This window comes from Gracilinanus agilis, chromosome 2 (assembly GCF_016433145.1).
Source record: "Gracilinanus agilis isolate LMUSP501 chromosome 2, AgileGrace, whole genome shotgun sequence".
NCBI lineage: Eukaryota > Metazoa > Chordata > Mammalia > Didelphimorphia > Didelphidae > Gracilinanus > Gracilinanus agilis.
Window position 1 is genome coordinate 614,424,081 of NC_058131.1, and position 20,205 is coordinate 614,444,285.

The following is a 20,205-nucleotide window of genomic DNA, read 5'->3' on the forward strand; positions in this document are numbered from 1 at the left end:
GAAAGAAAGAAAGAAAGAAAGAAAGAAAGAAAGATAGAAAGAAAGAGAAAGAAAGAAAGAAAGAAAGAAAGAAAGAAAGAAAGAAAGAAAGAAAGAAAGAAAGAAAGAAAGAAAGAAAAGATTAATAGATAGATTGATAGATGAATGAACAAACGAATGAATAAATGAATGAGGTAGAAGGCATGTATCTATTCCTGAATCTGTCACTTAATTCAGTCTCATTTCAAAGATCATCACTTCTTGTTTTCAGAAGCTTGAGGAAGCATAAACCAGCCAGAAACACCAATTAGAAGGTGTTTACTTCTAAACTCACATAATCCATCACCTGAAACTAGCATCCCATCAAAGGATCCCAGGTCAGAACAAAGTATTCTTAACTTGAGGTCATAGTCCTACATCTAAAGGGGTAGTATGCACACTGAACAACTAAATTTCAAATAGAATTTCAAAAATTTGCAAGACATTATTACTGGTTCATAGTAAACTTGCAAACGAGAGCAGCAAAGTCTTAATTCACAGTTTCTCTGAACTAAAAATTTGGAGCAAAATAGAGAAAATTAAGCCTCATTTCACCCCAAAAATTAATGGCTATAAATAATTCAACTTCAGCAAACATTTATTGATGAACATTATTGTGGACACTGAAGCCAAAATGAAGATAAGTCAAACATGGCTTTGAATTCCTAGCCTTTAACAACCTTACAAAGAAGTACAAAGTCCATACAAGTTACAAATTTTAAATTGTTTTTCAGTTGTGTCTGACTCTTTGTGACCCCATTTCGGTTTTCTTAGCAAAAATGCTGGAGTGATTTGCCATTTCCTTCTCTAGCTTATTTTGCAAATGAGGAACTGAGGCAAATAGGGTTTAAGTGACTTGCCCAAAATCACACAGTTACTAAGTGTTTGAGGCCAGATTTAAATTCAAATCTTCCTGACTCCAAACCAAGCACTCTATCTACTGGTCTCCTACCTTACCTGCTTGCTTTATGGTTTACAAAGTACTTTGTAGATGGGATCTCTCATTTGAATCTAAGGTCCAATGTGGAAGTGACTAGTCCACAGAGCAGAGTGCCTGCCATACAGTAGGAGCTCAATAAATGCTTTATTGATTGGCTGCCTACCACCAGTTATTGAGTAGCAAATTCAGGATTTACACCTGGGTCTTCTGACTCCACACTCAGTGTTTTTGTCACTGCATGAAAACTCAGAGTTTCACAGAACACTATTTAGAATGAACTGTTTGGGTTTGGGACGTGTCTGACTTCCCCATCCTGGGAGGTCTCAGCACTGTGTATGATCTAGTTGTATGACTATCATTTAGGATAGGTTGTGCCTCAAACAACATCTTTGAAATTCTTTAAACTGAACCACTCTAGCCTGGAGGTGGTAGTGGACAGCTGCAGAGATATTGATTCTTCCTAGAAAGTATTCTTTTTGGCCATTCCAGTTAGGAGGTATGAATGGACTACACATATAAGCAGAGGCAGTATTGTGTAGTGGAAAGAACACTGGATTTGGAGCTAGAAAAGCTCAGTTCAAATCTTGGTTCTGCTATTTGTCCCCTGTGTATCTCTGAGAAAATCACTGAATTCTTCTGGGTCTTGATTTCCCTATATGTAAAATTATTGTTCAATTGCTTTTTCAGTCATGCCTAACTCATCATGATGCCATTTGGGATTTTCTTGGCAGAGATACTGGAGTGGTTTGCCATTTCCTGCTCCAGTTCATTTTACAGATGAGGAAACTGAGGCAAATTGGATTAAGTGACTTGCCTAGTGAGTATCTGAGGCCTGATTTCAACTCACATTTTCCTGACTTCAGGTATGATACTCTATCCATTGTACCACCTAGCTGCCTATGATAAAGAGATTAAAGCTACCTAATTTATAAGGTCCCTTGCTGCTAGAGCTCCTGTGATCTGATAAACTATTAAGACAGTCTCCCTTTGTGTGGACCAGCATAGAAGACATCAAGTAGAATCTTAATCTAGGAATGAATACCAGAAGTCTGAATCACAGAATTTCAGCATTTGAGAAGCAGAAAGACTTTGGCAATCATCTATTTTAACTCATAAAGAAAAGGAATCCCCACTTTATTTGATGTAACACGGGGTAGTCCAGCCTCCATCTGAAGATCCCAGGATCCTTCTAGGCTGTCCATTACTCCTTGGGTCAACCCTAATGGTTAGAAAATGTCCCCAACATCCAGTCTAAATTGACCTCTTTATAACTTCTCCCTTAAATCTAGCACCTCTCCTCTGAGGCTGCCTCTAATTTACCATGGATTTCCATCCAATACTTGTATGTAACCTAGTCAGTTGGCATGTTCACTTCTCCATTAAAATGTGAGCTCCTACCCTTACCAATCTTCCACCTATAAGTCAATACACAGAAGTTAAGGGTTTAAAAAATTAAAAAACAAAACAAAAAAAACAAACAAAAAAAAAATGTGAGCTCCTTGAGGGCAAGGACTGGTGTCCCCGATACTTGCCATAACACATGGAATATTTTAAGCCCTTAATAAATGCTTGTTGACTGTGGGACCCATTGCTACTGGTTTTGCCCTCTAGGGTCAAATGGAACAAATTCAATCCTTCTTCTATATGACAGTCCTTCAAGTCCTTGCAGATACCTAGTCTTCCCCTAAAAATACTCTTCTTTGGGTTAAATATCCCTAGTTCCTTCAGCCACATGGATAAGTTCCTTCATCATTCTGCTTGCCTTCTTCTAAACACTCTCCATCTTACTGCCTTCTTTAAACAATAGTGTCCAGAATTGATAATGACTATCATTATCAGAAATGATAATGACTAGGATGAAGTCTGCATCCTTAGGACACTATCTCTCTCTTCCTAAAAGTTATGCCACTCTTACTCCATGCAGTCCAGGATGGTATTAGCATTTTGGACTGTCCTATGAAATTATTGACTCCCGAGGAACTTGTGGTCCACAAAAATATCCAGATCTTTTTCAGAATGGTTGTCGATTAACCATGATTCCCCATATTATATTTATGAAAGTAAAATTTTTTGTGCCTAAATATAAGATATCTCAATTGAATTAATCTTATTAGATTTAGCTGATCATGATTTTGTCATCTATTGTGTTCACTAGCCCTTTCAAACTTTGTATTATCTGCATATATGATAAGCACATCATCTATAACTTTAATAAAAATTTAACATAGTTTGGGACAGGTGTGGATCCCTGAGGTATTCCACTGGAGACCTCCAGCCACACTGACATCTACTTCCACTACAAGCTCCTTTCTGACAACCTAAAATTGGATCTTTGTAGCATTAATCTAGAATCTTTTGCCTGAGCAGGGCTGAAGTTCTTGTCAAAGAGAGCGTTAACAACTTACCAATATAAATCTCTGTCTTGATTAAGGCCATAGCCAAGGGATGGAAGAGGGTAAAGGTAGGGGATAAGAGTCAACTACCATGACAAAGTATTTAGGAGGTGGTATTTGGGAGATTCCCAAATGCAGGTCTAGGCAGGCAGGAACCAGCCCAATTTCTCTTAATCTGACAGTTTCTGAATCTTTCCTGGACACAGTCTCTCCCTCAAAGAGAGCTTAAGCCACAAGGAAGAAAGGAAAATGGCACTGGCTGCTGAAGGAGATTTAAGAAGACCATAGTCTAGAGAGCCAGGAAGTGCAGCCATGTGGGGAGGTTGGCCCCCAAAGATAAATTTCCTGCTCAGGTTCAAGTCCCCACTTCTGGCGTAAGCCTAGGAGAAAGAGAGGTCTCTAAGGGCCCTCCAGCTCCTGGCTTCTCTCTTGCCCCCTTTGCCAACTTCTGAAGATACAAGCTCTCCAAATCTCCCTACAAAGAAAGCCATTCAAGCCTATAACATGTCATTTACTAAAACAGGAACAATTAAATTCAGTTTACTCTAATTGAAAAAAGAAGAAAAAAAATATCTCTTGCCACATTCCCGAGGAAAGGGTAGAACATATAAAGGTTATTAGCCAGGTAAAAGGTGAGTGGATTGCATCAAAAAACTCCCCCTGCCTCCAGTGGCCTAAATCACCTGGATAAACATGGAAAAATGTGAACTTCAAGGAGAGAGTCAAGGCAGATGGAGAAGCTTATAAAATTGCCAGCCTGAAGCCCTTCAGCACAACCCTCTCCAGGCCTGCCATTTCCCGTCAGATGAAAGTCTCGACCTTGTTGTGGCCACAGAACCATTAAATATTAACCGCATAACCATGTTGCCCATTAAATTAATTTATGGAGTTAAAGAAATACCTTCTAAGGCCAACCTGATAGACGTGCAGACCCCAAGTGCCATATAAAACAATCCTTCTTGCCCGTGCTCGGTATATTTCCACAACAACCTGCCAATCTGTTTCATACATGCTAAAAATTAATAGTGAAAGTTGGGTTTCGAAAGAGTCCTGTGAAGGAGAGCGAATGGTTGGCCAGAGGAGAGGAGAGAGACGAAAGGCTGAGCTTTTCCAGTCACACTTTCCATCTCAAAGTCCCCAAAGAGCGTGGACTGGTTTCAACAATCACGTAGGTTTCTAAGGCACCGGGAACTTTCTATGGCAATATTGCCCATCGGACTTTGGAATGTGGGTAAAATGTATAGAATACTAACTCTAGAGTAAGGAAGACTCAGATTCAATCACCAATTCTGCCAGGTGTTTTTAGGCAGGTCATCGTTTTTCTGAGCCTTAATTTCCTAATCTGTAAAATGGAGACAATAAAACCTGTATTATCTATTTAAGCGAGACTTAAATGAGATAACATACATAAAAAATAATGTACACAAAGGTTTTATAGACTCTGAAGGCCTATATAAATAACAGTTATTATTATTATCATTCTAGAAGGATATGAGATCCTTCACTGACATAGGAAAGATGTATTTGTTGATCTCTAATAATAAGAAAGCAGAGTTCACTGTGTACATTCCAGTCTTCCTACAAACTTTTATCAAGCATCTTCTCTGAGCAGAGCGATGCTCTAAACATGAAGGAGACAGATAGTTTTGGTAAGACACAATCCCTTCCCTCAGACCATGCATAATCTAGCAGGGAAATAAGATGCAAACACAAATAACGACAGTATACAATATTGCATGGAAAGTACACCATTTTATTGTTGTTCAGTGTGACCCCATTTGGGGTTTTCATGGCAAAAACACTGGAATGATTTGCTATTTCTCTGTGCAGATCATTTTATAGATGAGGAAACTAAGGCAAACAGGGTTAAATTACTTGTTCAAAGTCATACAACTAGTAAGGATCTGAGGCCAGATTTGAACTCACGAAGTAATTCTTTCTGAATCCAGATCCAGCCAGCACTCTATCCACTGTACCACCTAGCTGTCCAAATCATTTTAAAAGTTAGAAAATACTGTGTTGCTCATGAGGGGAAAGGTCAGATAACATGAAAATTATGGAGGACCTTGATTGTCTGGCAAGGGAGTATAAACTTTACTCAGTGGGCGAGATCAATCAATCAATTAATAAGCATTTATTAAGCACCTCCTGGACAACTATGTGGCAAAGTGGGTAGAGTATTGGGTCAGAAGTCAGGAAGAATCATTTTCCTGAGTTCATATCTGACCTTACTAACTCTTACTAGCTCTGTGACTGGGCAATTCAGTTAATCCATCCTCTTGGCTCCACTCATCCATAATGTTTGTTTGTTTGTTTTTTAAATTTTAAACCCTTAACTTCTGTGCATTGACTTATAGGTGGAAGATTGGTAAGGGTAGGCAATGGGGGTCAAGTGACTTGCCCAGGGTCACACAGCTGGGAAGTGTCTGAGGCCGGACTTGAACCCAGGACCTCCTGTCTCTAGGCCTGGCTCTCAATCTACTGAGCTACCCAGCTGCCCCCTCATCCATAATGTTTTGAGAACTTGGACCCTAAACCAGCCTTGCCTTTGGTTGACATGTCCTTCTGCTTTCTGAGGACAGCAAGTGTATGCTAGCTGAGAGAGTTTGGGGTTTTCTCTGATGCCTCCTCTCCTGGGCGCTTGCAGGCTATGCCCATGGGGTGCACAAGTTTTGGTAAATCCTACCAAGATGGATACACTTCAAGGATAAGCATTAGAGATATAGTCTCTATTCTATCACTAGCTTGCTGTAAGACTCTGGTCAAGTCACTTCCATTCCTTTGACCTCATTTTCCTCACAGCAAAGGGCTTAAGGCATAAATTCCATCCCATTAGCTTCCTAGTAGAAGGCACAATTTCCAGTCTCTGTGAATTGGATAACAGCTTTCTAGTTCATCAAGACCAGAAGGGAGGTCTGAAAACCCCCCAACTCTTGGAGACCTTACAGGAGATGGCAATGGAGACCTCGTGACTTTAAAGCTAGCTCTCTGGATTTAGTAAAGTTCCTGTCTGTGCTAATTGGGTTAGGAGGCTTTGGTTCTACCCACCCTAACCCTGCTGTGCCCTTAGACTCCAATACCAATTCAGGACTCATGTTCAAAGTCTGATTTCAGGAGATAAGATACTAATCCATTTCCTCTGCACAGCAGATGAGACTTTTGGGAGCTGCCTCAGGCTGGACCATCTCAGGAAGGCTAAGTCTAGTCTGATTTGCCTTGTAAATACCAGAGGAAAAAAAATATTTTCCCAAGTCTCCCCTGTCCTCCTCCCCTCCCTAACCCCATGTTTGCCCATTTAATCACTTGGAAAAAGAAAAAAGAGAAATTAAAGCAGTGAGACCAGCTGTCAATTTGTGCTTGAAATGCCTGGTACCATTTAAGAAACTGGTATTGATCTGATCAAGAGAGAGCTCTTAGCAAAAAAGGACTAATCATTCTGGTACCTCATTAGCTCAAGATGGGACACTTTAGGTCATGCACTCCCTGCCTTTACTAAAACCAGATTGTTTTTTCTAACAGGCTTTGGTTGATAGGTTTGTATATATGTAGCAGAGGAAGAAAACAATGAACAAAGTCTGTGATTAAAGTACTTTTTAACAAACCTTCCCTGTCCACCAGAGTCATTTGTTTTAAGTAAGAAGTTCTACTTTCATCAACACAATGAGTATCTATTAGTGTTTGGATTTCTACAAGGACATCTGAATTCTTTACATTTTTCAGCACAGATTTATACAAGGATAACAACAACCATACCATAGCTAACACGGACCTGGTGCCTACTGTATGGCAGGCACTGTGCTAAGCCCTTAACATTTCTTATCTGATTTGATTCCCTCCATCAACAACCCCTGGAACATAGATGCTAATATTAACCCCATTTAATAGTGGAGGAGGCTGAAGCAAACAAATGTCACAAGCTAGTTAAGAGTGTGAGGCCAGAATTGAATTCAAGGCTTCCTGACTCCAGACCTGACCCTCCATCCACTGGACCACAAAGAGAGACCAGACAACAAGTGATTGTACTTCCCAAGATATTAAGAAACTGAACTGTATTTGGTGAACTTGTCGATGGTGCTACCCATTGCCTGGGCATGTGTTGGTACATAGATAAAGAATATTCATCTCCATTTGTATAGATATAGATGTGTATAGATAGATAGTGCAGTTCTCAAATGATCAAACTAACTGCCACCACAGGGATACAGAGAATTCTCTCTCAAGTTTCTAGTGATATTCAATGCTCATAGAATTTCTCCAGCTGGATTGGCCCCTTTAACAACAGCTGACACCTAACCTTCAAAACACAGGGCTTCAAATGGGGTCTGTATTGGGGGATCAGATTAAAAGGGGTCAGGGCTGAGCCCAGATGTAGCCATTGGTTCACCTGCTACCCCTCCTTCCCTGGGAGCCAGCCAGAGAATTGGAGAATCGAAAGCAATAAGGGAGGACCTCCTGAGAGGACATTCTGTCCATTCTTTGATCCTATGCAATCATCTCCCTATAATTGTCCAGGAAGCACTTCTGATGGATCTACTGAACTACACCCATAATCCTGGGACATTGACAGCACCTGTGTAAATATACACATGCACACTCACACCTCCATGCACACTTACCCTGCAATATTCATCAATGGGCTTCAGTCTCTTCACAGCTACATCTCGAATGTGACTCCTCCGGAATAGGATCTTACCTAAAAGAGAGTGATGTGTTTAGAGAAGATCACATATTCCTAACCTTCTTAAGGGACCACAAATAGTCCCCTCTCTTATTACCCCATGCCCTGAAAACTTAGTTTCTTTCCTAGCTCTTCTAGCCAAACTCACAGCTCGATTTTTTTTAACTCAGCTGTCACAGAGTTAATAAAACATAATTAAAACCCCTACCTTTCAAGGGCCAAGTAGCACCCAACCCTGCTTGCCTTGAATATGAAAATATGAAAATGCTTGAATGAAATATGAAAAAGTCATGCTAATTTGGAACTATGCCCAAAGGACTTTAAAAGACTGCCTACCCTTTGATCCAGTCATACCACAGTGGGTTTATACCCCAAAGAGATAATAAGGAAAAAGACTTGTACAAAAATATTTATAGTCGCACTCTTTGTGGTGGCAAAAAATTGGAAAATGAGGGAATATCCTTCAATTGGGGAATGGCTGAACAAATTGTGGTATATGCTGGTGATGGAATACTATTGTGCTAAAAGGAATAATAAACTGGAGGAATTCCATGTGAACTGGAATGACCTCCAGGAATTGATGCAGTATGAAAGGAGCAGAGCCAGGAGAACATTGTACACAGAGACCAATACACTGTGGTACAAATGTAATGGACTTCTGTACTAGCAGCAATGCAATGACCCAGAACAATTCTGAGGACCTATGAGAAAAAATGCTATCCATATCCAGAGAAAGAACTGTGGGAGTAGAAACACAGAAGAAATTGATCACATGGTTCGATAAGGATATGACTGGGGATGTAGACTTTAAACCAGTGATGGGCAAACTACAGCCTGAGGGCCAGATGTGGCCCCCTGAAATGTTCTATCTGGCTGCAGGACTTTATTCCTAAACTGAAGAATACAATAAGTAGGATACAGACAATGAAACTTCCAAAGAGTTGCCTTAGAAACAGACTGACAGATGAGCATTTCCTTTCCTTTGGCCCCCTCTTTAAAGTTTGCCCATCACTGCACAATCACCCTAGTGCGAATGTCAATAATATGGAAATAGATATTGATTGATGACACACGTAAAACCCAGTGGAACTGAGCATTGGTGATGGGAGGGGGGGGACGAGGGGAGGGAAAGAATATGAATCATGTAACCACAGAAAAATTTTCTTAATTAATCAATAAAAAATGGAAAAAAAAGAAAAAGTCATGCTAAATGTTTTTACAACAGGGCAGATGTTCTTAACATGAAGTCTGTGAAGTTTTTAAGAAATATTTTGACAGAGAGCAGCTGGGTGGCTCAGTGGATTGAGAGCCAGGCCTAGAGACAGGATGCCCTGGGATCAAATCTGGCCTCAGACACTTCCCAGCTATGTGACCCTGGGCAAGTCACTTGACTCCAGTTGCCTAGCTCTTACCGCTCTTCTGTCTTGGAACCAATACTTAGTATTGATTTGAAGATGGAAGGTAAGGGTTTAAACAAATTCTTTTTGATTGTCAGAAGCCCATAGCCTTCCCCAGGCTCTCAACGGGGTCCATGACAAAAAAACAAAGGTGAAGGGTCACTACAATACAGACAAAAACAGTACTATTTTGTCACCATTTTCCTTCTAAAGATGCAGCCCGTTCTTATAGATGTATGTAAAAATGTACCAGCTTATATGGAATTGCTGTTAGCCCTTGATAAATAAGCCTAGTTCCTCTGATCTTAGCAGGAGTTTTTGCTCTTACTCAAAGTGGCAGCTTTTCCCAACAAAAATGGACATTAAGAATATCTTAGGATATGAAGCCTGAGCATCCTCCAAAAAGCAGGATTCTAAGGACCAAGGCTCAAACATTCTGGTCCCCAAAGTTTTAGCCTTGGTCACCATTGCTACTCCTCTCCCCATTGTACCTTTTTCTCCCTCCAAAAAAAAAAATCCTAATTCCACAAACACACTCATAAATCTTTTCGTTTCCATACTTTATTTTTTTTTATTTTATTTTTTAGAAAAAAATTTCCATGGTTACATGATTCAAGTTCTTACTTTCCCCTTCACCCCCCAAAACTACCCCCTCAATAGCCAACATGCATTTCCACTGGTTTTAACGTGTGTCATCAATCAAGACCTATTTCCATATTATTGATAGTTGCATTGGTGCGGTTGTTTCAAGTCTACATCCCCAATCATGTCTGCATCAACTCATGTGTTCAAGCAGTTGTTTTTCTTCTGTGTTTCCACTCCTGTAGTTCTTCCTCTGAATGTGAATGGCGTTCTTTTCCATAAATCCCTCAGAATTGTCCTGGGTCACTGCACTGCTGCTAGTACAGAAGTCTATTACATTCGATTTTACCACAGTGTATCAGTCTCTGGGTACAATGTTCTTCTGGCTCTGCTCCTTTCGCTCTGCATCAATTCCTGGAGGTCATTTCAGTTCACATGGAGTTCCTCCAGTTCATTATTCCTTTGAGCACAATAGTATTCCATCACCAACATATACCACAATTTGTTCAGCCATTCCCCAATTGAAGGGCATACCCCCCATACTTTATTTTTTGACATGCTTTGAAATGTTTTCCCCCATGAACTCCCTTAGTGAAGATCCTATGCCTCCTTCCAGAAAAGTCCAGTTGAAATGCATTAGGGAATCACTACTTTAGAGTTGGAAGGAGCCCGAGAGGTCACCCAGTCCAAAACTTTTATTTTCCAAATGAGGAGAATGAGACCTAGAAATTAAGTGGCTTGTCCAAGGTTACACAGCTGGTAAGTGGCAAAACCAGGATTTAAATCATTTGACTTCCATATCATTACTCCTTATTGAAAACTTATCTAATCTTGAAAACTTGAAGGGACCTTTCTAAAACTTTACTTGTATTTCTCTTAAAGCATTTCTCTTATTTAGTCATCTTATCCCTCCCTATCAGACTGGCTGATCCTAAGAATGCAGGCAATTCTCACTTCGGTATCCTGTGTTGCAATAGGCACATATTAGGAGGTTTAGCCAAGTGTTGACCGAAAGAACAATGGACTATGCTGGACTTAGGAGTCTGGGGATATCTGCATTTTCTAGTTGAGAATGAGGCAAAAAATCATGAAAGATTTACTCCCAAAGTTTTAAAGAAGTTTCTTCTTAAAATTTTATCCCCTTAAAAACTAATAATACAATGTGACATTATAACCTCTTTTTGATGGCTTCAAAGTAAGGAAGACCTTGGTTCAAGTTTTTCCTCTCACACACAGTAGCTCTGTGACTCTGAGAAACTATAACTCTATATTCCAGAAAGAGATCCTTATTAATAGAGGGAATATATTGATCCAGAATTACTTTCACTAATGAAATTACAGATCCCTTCCCATTTTATTCCTTTATTTACCCCCAAATCTCAGCCTCCTCACTATTCTATGACAAATACTGTGTATGTGGGGAATCAATAAACTAACCTACTCTAAATGAAATCTATTGAGTGACTTGCCTGTTGCCTGCCTGGTAGTTTGTTTATAAAATTCACCTCTCAAAGCCCAGCTCAAGTGTAAACTTCTTCCATAAAACCTACATTAGCTTTCTACAGCAACTGTCTTCTGGCCTTTAGAACTTCTCCAAAAATTATATACTGAGCCACACAACTGAGTCCTGAATTCTACTGCCTTGTACTCTGCTCTTCTTTCCTATATAAGGGGTGGAGGGTGGGAGCTCTTATCTTCTAGCCTGGACAAATGAGGGGCTGCCAAAGGATGCAGGGTCATTTTGTACACCTCTGAAACCCCTACCCAGAACCCAGTATAGAGTTGAACATCTTCTGGGTTCCCAGGGAGGCCCTAATGATTTTTACCAATTAGTGGCATCATTAATTTTTTATTGAGTATCTGTTCCAAGCTGTTCTTTTACCTCCTCTCAAAAAAAGAGAACATATCCTGTTAGAAAGAAGACACTAAGGGAGGCAACAAATGTTGTTAAAAAGACAAATGAGCTCTGTCATTTTATAAGAGGAGATAAAATATAATTTATGAAGATATTGGAAGTAAGCAGCTTTTTCTCAGGGAAGATGTCACAGTTTAGGCATTTCTTGCCTTTGAAGCCTTTGATCTTCTCCTTTTATGGTCTGTTGTGTTCTTCTCAAACAAGAAGTGTTAGTGTGTATATATTTGAGGGTATATTGTGTGTGAAAGTGTGCATAGTTCTTAAAAAAAAAGACATCTCAGCACAGACTCGGAAGTAAAACTTTTTTTTCTTCCCTTTTGAAAGAAATGGTCAATCCATCCTGAAAGGGGGAATGGAGGGAGATTTCAAACTTCCCCCTGAGTCACCTTCATTCCCAAAGATATTCATGGCTATCTGGACAGTGTCAGGGAAAGTGAACAGACTGGAAGAATAGGAGTTTGTAGGGAGCACATTCTGATCACGGGCCATCTTTCACAAACCATTTATCTGTAGAAAAGAAAATGGTGAGGGATGGGGATGGGATTTGGAAGAGGGGGATGAGATAAGACAAATCTAACAGGTATTGGGTCATTCTAAAATATTTTGGAAGATAACTGGTTATCTTTTGAAAACCCTAAGGGTGAACCTTGTGGATGATTCTTAATCTTAGGTGATAAGAACATCATCTTATTTGCCCATTAGTACTTCCTTATTTGTCCCTAGCTAGACTTCATTTAGATTATAGTGTTCAGTTCTTGGTAGTATAGTTTAAGAAAAACATTAAAGAAATTGTGTTCAAGGAGAAAATCCAGGAGGGTCCATGTCAAAGGAGAATAGGTTAAAGGGAGTAGAAATATTTAATTTAGAAAAGACTCCCCAAGGCCATACAAATTTGGACCAAAGAAGGAAGACTACACACGGAAGATAAAAAGGATCCCAGAATCCAGACCATTAATGAAAGAGAGGTAAGGTAGAAGAGGAAGTTTCCTTCCTTAGAAGACATTGTGGTCTGGTGGAAATGGCATTGAATTTGGAGTCAGAAAAGTCTTCAAGTATTTGAAAAGTCGTAAGATGAAAGAGAGATTAGGTTTGTTTTATTTGTGACAAGCATACTTAGTAATCTAGGTGGGTACCAATGTAGCATATAAACTTGTCCATCTGTCTTCCACCTCATTTAGCAACCAGTCCATCTCCTTTTATCAGTCATAATACAGATGAAGGGGAGAAGGAACAAGCATTTCTTATGTGCCAAGCACTGTGTTAAGTGCTTTACAAATATTATCTCATTTGATCCTCACAACCTAAGAAAGAAAATGTTATCTCCATCATCATCATCATCATCATCATCATCATCATCATCATCATCATCACATTCATCTTCATCATCATTTTACATATGGGGAAACTGAGGCAGATGAGTTAAGCGACTTGCCCAGGATTACACAGCTACTAAGTATCTAAAGCTAGAGTTGAAGTCAATTTGTCCTGACTCCAGGCTTATTACTCCATATTCACTATATCGCTGAATTGCCTCTAATAATATATCTTTTGTGTATCATTTCTGAAATTGTAGAATTTCTTTTTCCTTTGTAAATGAAGCTTATAAAAATGGCACTCTTGTGGGTTGAGGTATGAAGTAGCTGGAGTAGGAAGGGGAAAAAAGCAAATAGACACAAGATCAGATGATACAATATGGTACATGGAGAAGAAGGTGGAGAAAGGTTTAGGTGTAGCAGATCTCTGAATTTGGGGAGCCAAGCTACCTTAGGGACCCAGAAATAAAAAGATGGCAGTTTTGTTCTCATAGAGTTTGAAGGTCTGGTGGAGAAATAAGACTAATGCAAGTAAAAAAAAACAACTGGGAAACAATTAGGGGCTATATCATGTAGCTGCAGGAGATCAAAGAAGAGAAATTGGTGGGTCTATCAGTGATGAGATTAATTTTAAAAAAAGTTTCAGGGAGAAAGTGAGAGTCTATATCTTGCTGGGATCCTCCTGTCCCAATGCTGGCTGCAAAAAGAAACAACATCTCTTACTCCCTCAAGCTGATCCTTGGGGGTCCTTTTATTGGTATTCCAGATTTCTCTATGAATTATCTCAGATTAGATATTATGATTTATGCAGATGCCTAGAAATGTCATTTCTCATTTTATTTTAACTTTAAACATGCAAAAAAAACCCAGTCTTTAATAAACATTTGTTAAATTGAATTTTCTTCCCAGTTGTAATGCCAACAAGAGAAAACCTTTTTCTTGGGAATTCTGGTGAAACTGGCCAGAGGAGAAGAGAGAACAAGGCCTTTGAAGCAATGCTATATTCTAAACTTCTCTGTCCTAAATCCAAACCACACTTTGGTAGCCAAACCAGTGACCATATTAAAAGGGAAAGAGAAAAAGGAGGAGTAGCCCCTAAAGGGAGCAAAGCCCTTGGTGTCTCAGCCCTTTGCTGAGGTCCAGGACATGGAGGTTTGGCTCCTGCTGGTCTCCCCAATGTCATGCAAATGTGGACACAAGAAACCAAATAAATATAATAAGGAAGGCTACATAGGGAAGATGAAAAAGACCTCAGGATATGGATCATTTTTGAAGGAGAGGTGAACAACCTCAGAAGCTGGAACCCCCTATTAAAGACGGAGTAGGAAGTCACTCTTCTTGGAAGGCACTATGGTATCATAGAAATGGCACTGAACTTGAGTCTGAAAAACAATGTTCAAGTCCCAGATGGACTACTTCTTGTATGTCTCCATGGCAGGGGGTTCATTACGTCCTCAAGAGTTTAAGTTTCCTGGTTGGGGAAAAGGGGACGAAATAAGTTCGAACCAAGATCTGTATGAGGCCACAAGGCATGGTGGATAGAGAACGAGTCTCAAAGTCAGGATGATCTGGTTCAAGATCTGGTTCTACCACATACAGGCTGAGTGGACAAGTCTGAGCCTATCATTGCCCCATGAAAACTTTCTAAAACCATGAGTAATAGATCTCATGAAGATCTGCATTGGTAGAGGGAGTTTCTTCAGTGGGGAAGACTCTACACCAGTGGTTCCCAAACTTTTTTGGCCTACTGCCCCCTTTCAGAAAAAATATTACTTAGCCCCCTGGAAATTAATTTTTTTTTTATTTTAATAGCAATTAATAGGAAAGATAAATGCACCTGTGGTTATCACTGTCTCCCTGGATCACTGCAGCACCCACCAGGGGGCAGTAGCACCCACTTTGGGAATCATTGCTCTACACCAATGATATCACAGGAAGGGTCTGAAGAAATGGTCACTTGCATTGCCTGTTCCCTGGGAAGGGTGGGGAGGAAAATGCTTACAAAAATATGAGTTGTTGTTACAGATTGGTTCTAGCTAAAAATGTGAATGAGAAGGAGGTGAAGAGCCTGAAAGGAAAGACTGAAATAATCAGTCCAAATGCTCTGGTCATCCCAGTAGATAAGCACTTGCTTGAATGCACTCAAAAGTTAGTCCTACAGGTCCCAGAGCAAAGACCTCAGTGCTTATTAAATAAGTCCAATCCCATCATATAATCTTTTTGTTTCTCCAATGGGTAGATAATTATCAATTTCCCTCCAACATACCAATCCTCCCTCTGTCCAGAGCCCTGTTCCAAACCCAACAGACATGATGCCAGCTTGTCCCAGGAGGAACAGTAAATGATCTAAGGATGTTCAGAAGTCCTGCTTGCTCCTAAATCTCTCCTAACAATCTGTACAGTGCCATCATTAGCTGGCTCAATAGTCCTGACAATCAATCAATCAATAATGATACTTGGGGCAGCAACATGACTCAGTGGATTGAGAACTTGGCCTAGAGATGGGAAGTCCTAGATTTAAATCTTGCCTTAGATACTTCCATGCTGTGTGACCCTGGGAAAAGACACTAAACCCCCATTGCCTAGCCCTTACTGTTCTTCTACCTTGGGACCAATATACCATATTGATTCTAAGACAGAGAGTAAGGATTCTTAAAAAATAATTTATGCCTTCATTGTCTTTGCTCAGTTCTTAGCCTAGTAGCTAAAAGACAAATATTATAATATCAGGAAGGGCATGATAAGAGAAAGGAACAAAGTCCCTAGTGAGGAAGGCAGTAGTTCTAATTAGGTGAAAATCATGGATGGGGTGGCATTTCAAGGTAAAGGTCTTGAAAGATGGTTGGGATTTTAGCAGGTATAGACTGTAAGAAAAGCTAAAATTTACATAGAGCTTACTTTGGGGTAAAGATGTGAGGATGGAGGCATTCCAGGTATATGGAATAGGTTGAAAGAATGCATAAAGAACAATGAGTACATGGAGAATTCAGAAAATGAGAAATGAATACATTTTGATTGAAATAGAAAGCTCATATGAAGAAAACAGTGAGACCAGAGGTCATTTTGTGGAGGGCCTTGAATTCCAGGCTTATAAAGTTTGCATTTTATTCTATAGGCAATGGGAAGTTAACTTTACAGTCAACTCTAAAAGGTTGTCTATATAATTCAAGTACTCTTAAACTGGATTTCATTTTATTATTATTTTGATAATCATTTCAAGAAAATTGGTTTCCTTTGTATTCTATTTTGTGCATTTAAAAGCATAGTTCAAAGAAGAGATCCATGAAGCTTCGGGAGACTTTCCTAAGAGGTCTACTATGTGAAAAAAGTTAAGAATCCATATCCTAATCCAATCCACAGTAGAATGTAATTTCCCAAAAGTTAGGAACTATTTCACTGTTGTCTTTGTATTGCTAGCACCTAACATAGAGCTTTAGTTTATATAGTAGGTATTAACTTGGAGAAGGGGATGGCAAACCAGTCTAGTATCTTTACCAAGAAAACCCCAAATGGAGTCACAAAGAATCAGACAGAACTGAAGTGACTGAATAACAAAAATAAAAGGCACTAACTGAATGAATGAATTAAAGAATGAATAAATCTTCTGAACTGGCAGTGACCAATATTCACTTCTCATTAGTGTGATACATGAGCAAAGGATGGTTATTCAGTGACAAATTGTGGCCAGAACCTCCCCACATCTTTAGGTGCCCACTGAGATTTTCTGACAGTGATGAGCCCAGATTATCTCTATCTGCTCTAGGAAAAATAGTAGTTTCCAAAGGGTGGGTCATTGCAAGATGGGGGAATGGCTGGTTCCTTATGATAAAGAGAAAGGAAGAAAAGAGGGGAAAAAACCAAAACATCTGTGTAACTACACTCTGTGGCCAACCTTGGACACCAGGGATCAGTGGCTGATAAGCATAAAGGGCAGTGGGATTGCTTTCTGCTCCAGGGGAAGGGGTGTGGAGAGATGGGCTAAAAGTCAAAAACAGCAGACATCCTCTCCCTCCAGCCACAGCACTACTCTTTGGGAAGTCCCATGTGCCAAACTTTCCAAAGATCCATTAGCAACAAAAAGCCTAAGAGCACTAGTTTGGAAATCAGAGGACCTGAGTTCAAATGATGACTACTACTATTGCCCATGTAATTTTGAATTGAGTGATTTAACCCCCCTGGGCCTCAGTCCTCATTTATAAAAATGAAGAGGCTAGACTGGATCAGAATTTCTTAACCTGAGGTTCATTAACCCCCAAGGAAGTCAGTTTATTCCTTTCTTTTCCCTTCCTAATTTTACTTTTCACTAGGAAATACAGAATCACATCACAAGGGGGTGTTTCTCAGTAGAAAGAAGAAAGAATAACTAGGAAGGGGTGCAAAGTGGCTGGCCAAATGAAGGTAGGTAGATGGTATGATAGATAAGAGTGAAGAGGGCTGAGCTTGGAACCAGAAAGCCCTGAGCTCAAATCCAGCCTCAGATTTTTACTAGCTGTTCGGCCCTGGGTGAATCACTTAATCTGTCTGACTCAGTTTCTCAACAATAAAAAGGGGATAATAATAGCACCTATTTCCCAGTGTTGTTCTGAATCTCAAATGATAGAATATTTGCAAAGTTTTCAACATGATACCTAGCACATAGAAGCCACTTAAATGGTGTTTTCCCTCTCTCCTTCTCTAAATTAAATTCTACTCAAGACCTTGTCACAACCAATAGGTATGGGAAACTTCTGTTTGCACTGGATCTTTGGAAGGCCATCTGCTAATTACCAATCAAAACCTTGTTCAGAATCAATGAAAAAAGAGAGAAAACTCAGCACAAGTAGGCAAAGCCTCTTTCAGGAATCCCCCAGCACCTGAGCACCAGTTCAGTATGCACACATGGTAACTAGGCCATTTGCAAAATCTACAAGATTTACTGGAAGTGATACTACAAAGCACAAAACTAAACACAGATAGATCCCTGGAGATCACCACTAGGGACCTCCTTACAAAATGACATCACATCATTAATGGCTACTCTTGGGTCAGGCAATTCAACTGGTTGCAAATCCATCTAATAAAATTTTTACAAGGCAAAAAAAAAGTCCAATCAAGAAGGAAAGGGAGGACTGTCTCAAAAGACTGATTTAGATACACATTTAAAACTGTAACTTGGTCAAAGGTCTGAAAAGAAGACAGAAGGGAAGATAATGGAGGATAAATACTAAAGACTTCAATGGTCCTGAAAATATGTTGTTGCCTGTCGCTAAAGCACATAATAAACTAAGGTTGTCAATGAACTTAAAAGACAACAAAAACAAGGGCTTTTCTTTTAAGCTTTTTTGGGGGCCAGAAGAAGATTGGAGAAGGGCTAGGATAATCCTATAGTCCATGTCTCTCCATCTATTCTACAAGAGTACATGAGACTTTGGTGAATGCTTTATTATAATCAAGATAACTTATCTACAACATTCCCCAGGTCTCCCTAAGACTAACCTAACTCTATCACAAAAGGAAATTAGGTTAGTCTGGCATGACCAGTTCCTGATGAAGCCATGCTGGCTTTGTGATCATGTTCACTAAATATCCTTTGAATAATACATTCTAAGATTTTGCCAGGAACTAAAGTCAAACTCACTGAATTGCAGACTCCAACACTGGTTATAGTTAAAAAACCAAAGACTGGGCTAATAACCACAAAAGAGAACTGCTGGCAATTTTAGTAATTATGATTTGGTTTATATTTCCATTTCCAAAGCTAATTATTTAAGGCCTTGTGGCAGAATTCATGTTAGCAAAAAATATCTGGTAGCTTTTTCAGTAAAACTTGTAAAATACAAGCTTCCTTATTTATGAAAAACATATTTTCACTCACGAATAACCACAGTTAAGAGACCTTTTTCTTATTCAAAACATTAACCAAAAGTATAAACAAAAAGCAAAGTTCATGATTTTGCATATGAATCGTATTTATGTTAGAAAGTTTAGTCAGCCATAGCTAGACTCTTCACTCATCTACCACAGCATCTGCCTCCCTTCCATTGGCCAGCCTCTTTGCACCCCTTCCTAGTTACCCTAGGTGTCTATTCCTAGGCAAAATGACCTCTGAAGTCCCTTTTATTTCTCATGGAGGGACAATTGCACCTATGTATATGTATGCAGAAGATGCTATATGGCTAGTGACTGATAGGGAAAAAGCATATGGCAAATCTTGCCTTTCCTAATACATAAGGAAAAAAAGATATAGAAAGAGAAACACACATATAGTCTGGCCTAAGGCCACTTTTCTAAAACTGACCACTGCCTAAGTATGAAAGGAAAGGAGCCTTCATTCATTCCTACCCAGCCCCTCCATGCCCTGGGTGGCTCATTCTAGCCCATTCCCCCAGCCTGGGGCTGCAGACAGAGTGGGGCCAGGAGAGTATGATTGACTAAGTGACCCTCATGAGGACACAAACAGACCTTACTACATACAACCCTGTGTGGCCGGCGCCCAGGCTCCTTGGCTCTACGAGCCTGAGAATCAAAGCCTTCATTCAAGACCATAGAGTTTTTCAGTGCCTCCTTCTCCAAAGAGAAACTCCTTTCAGAAAAGAGGATGGGGGCACTTATAAGTGGGTCACAATCCCCAGAAAGGGATAGTCAACAGGATAAAGGCCTCCAATGAGCTAAAATAGTAAGAAAATGAAGCCCTATTAGAGGACTAGTTTTCATCACCCAGATGAAGAAATTGATGCCTAGAAAATGGGAAGTACTCACCAAAGCCTGTCAGTCAATAACCACTTATTAAGCACCTACTATGTGTCCACCAGTGTACTAAAGTGCAGGAGATTTAAAAAAAAAAAAAAAAAAAAGGCACCCCTGCCCATAAGAACTTTACAATTCAATGTGGAAAGACAACAAACAATTATATACATACAAAAGAGAAAAAATAGAAAAATGAGAAAATTTGGAAAGGAAAAGAAAAAGGAGAACTGTTTAAAAGGAGGA

General features: G+C 39.7%; 1 protein-coding gene across 1 annotated transcript in view; it reads right to left on the reverse strand.

Moving 5' to 3' along the window:
- SH3PXD2A (SH3 and PX domains 2A) overlaps nt 1–20,205 on the reverse strand; it is a 348,301-nt gene that overhangs the window by 179,622 nt on the left and 148,474 nt on the right. Inside the window, exons 4-5 of the mRNA XM_044665543.1 lie at nt 7,967–8,044; nt 5,689–5,726 (exon numbers count right to left, since the gene is read on the reverse strand). Of these exons, the coding sequence (XP_044521478.1) occupies nt 5,689–5,726; nt 7,967–8,044 (116 nt within the window). The remainder of the gene's footprint in view (nt 1–5,688; nt 5,727–7,966; nt 8,045–20,205) is intronic.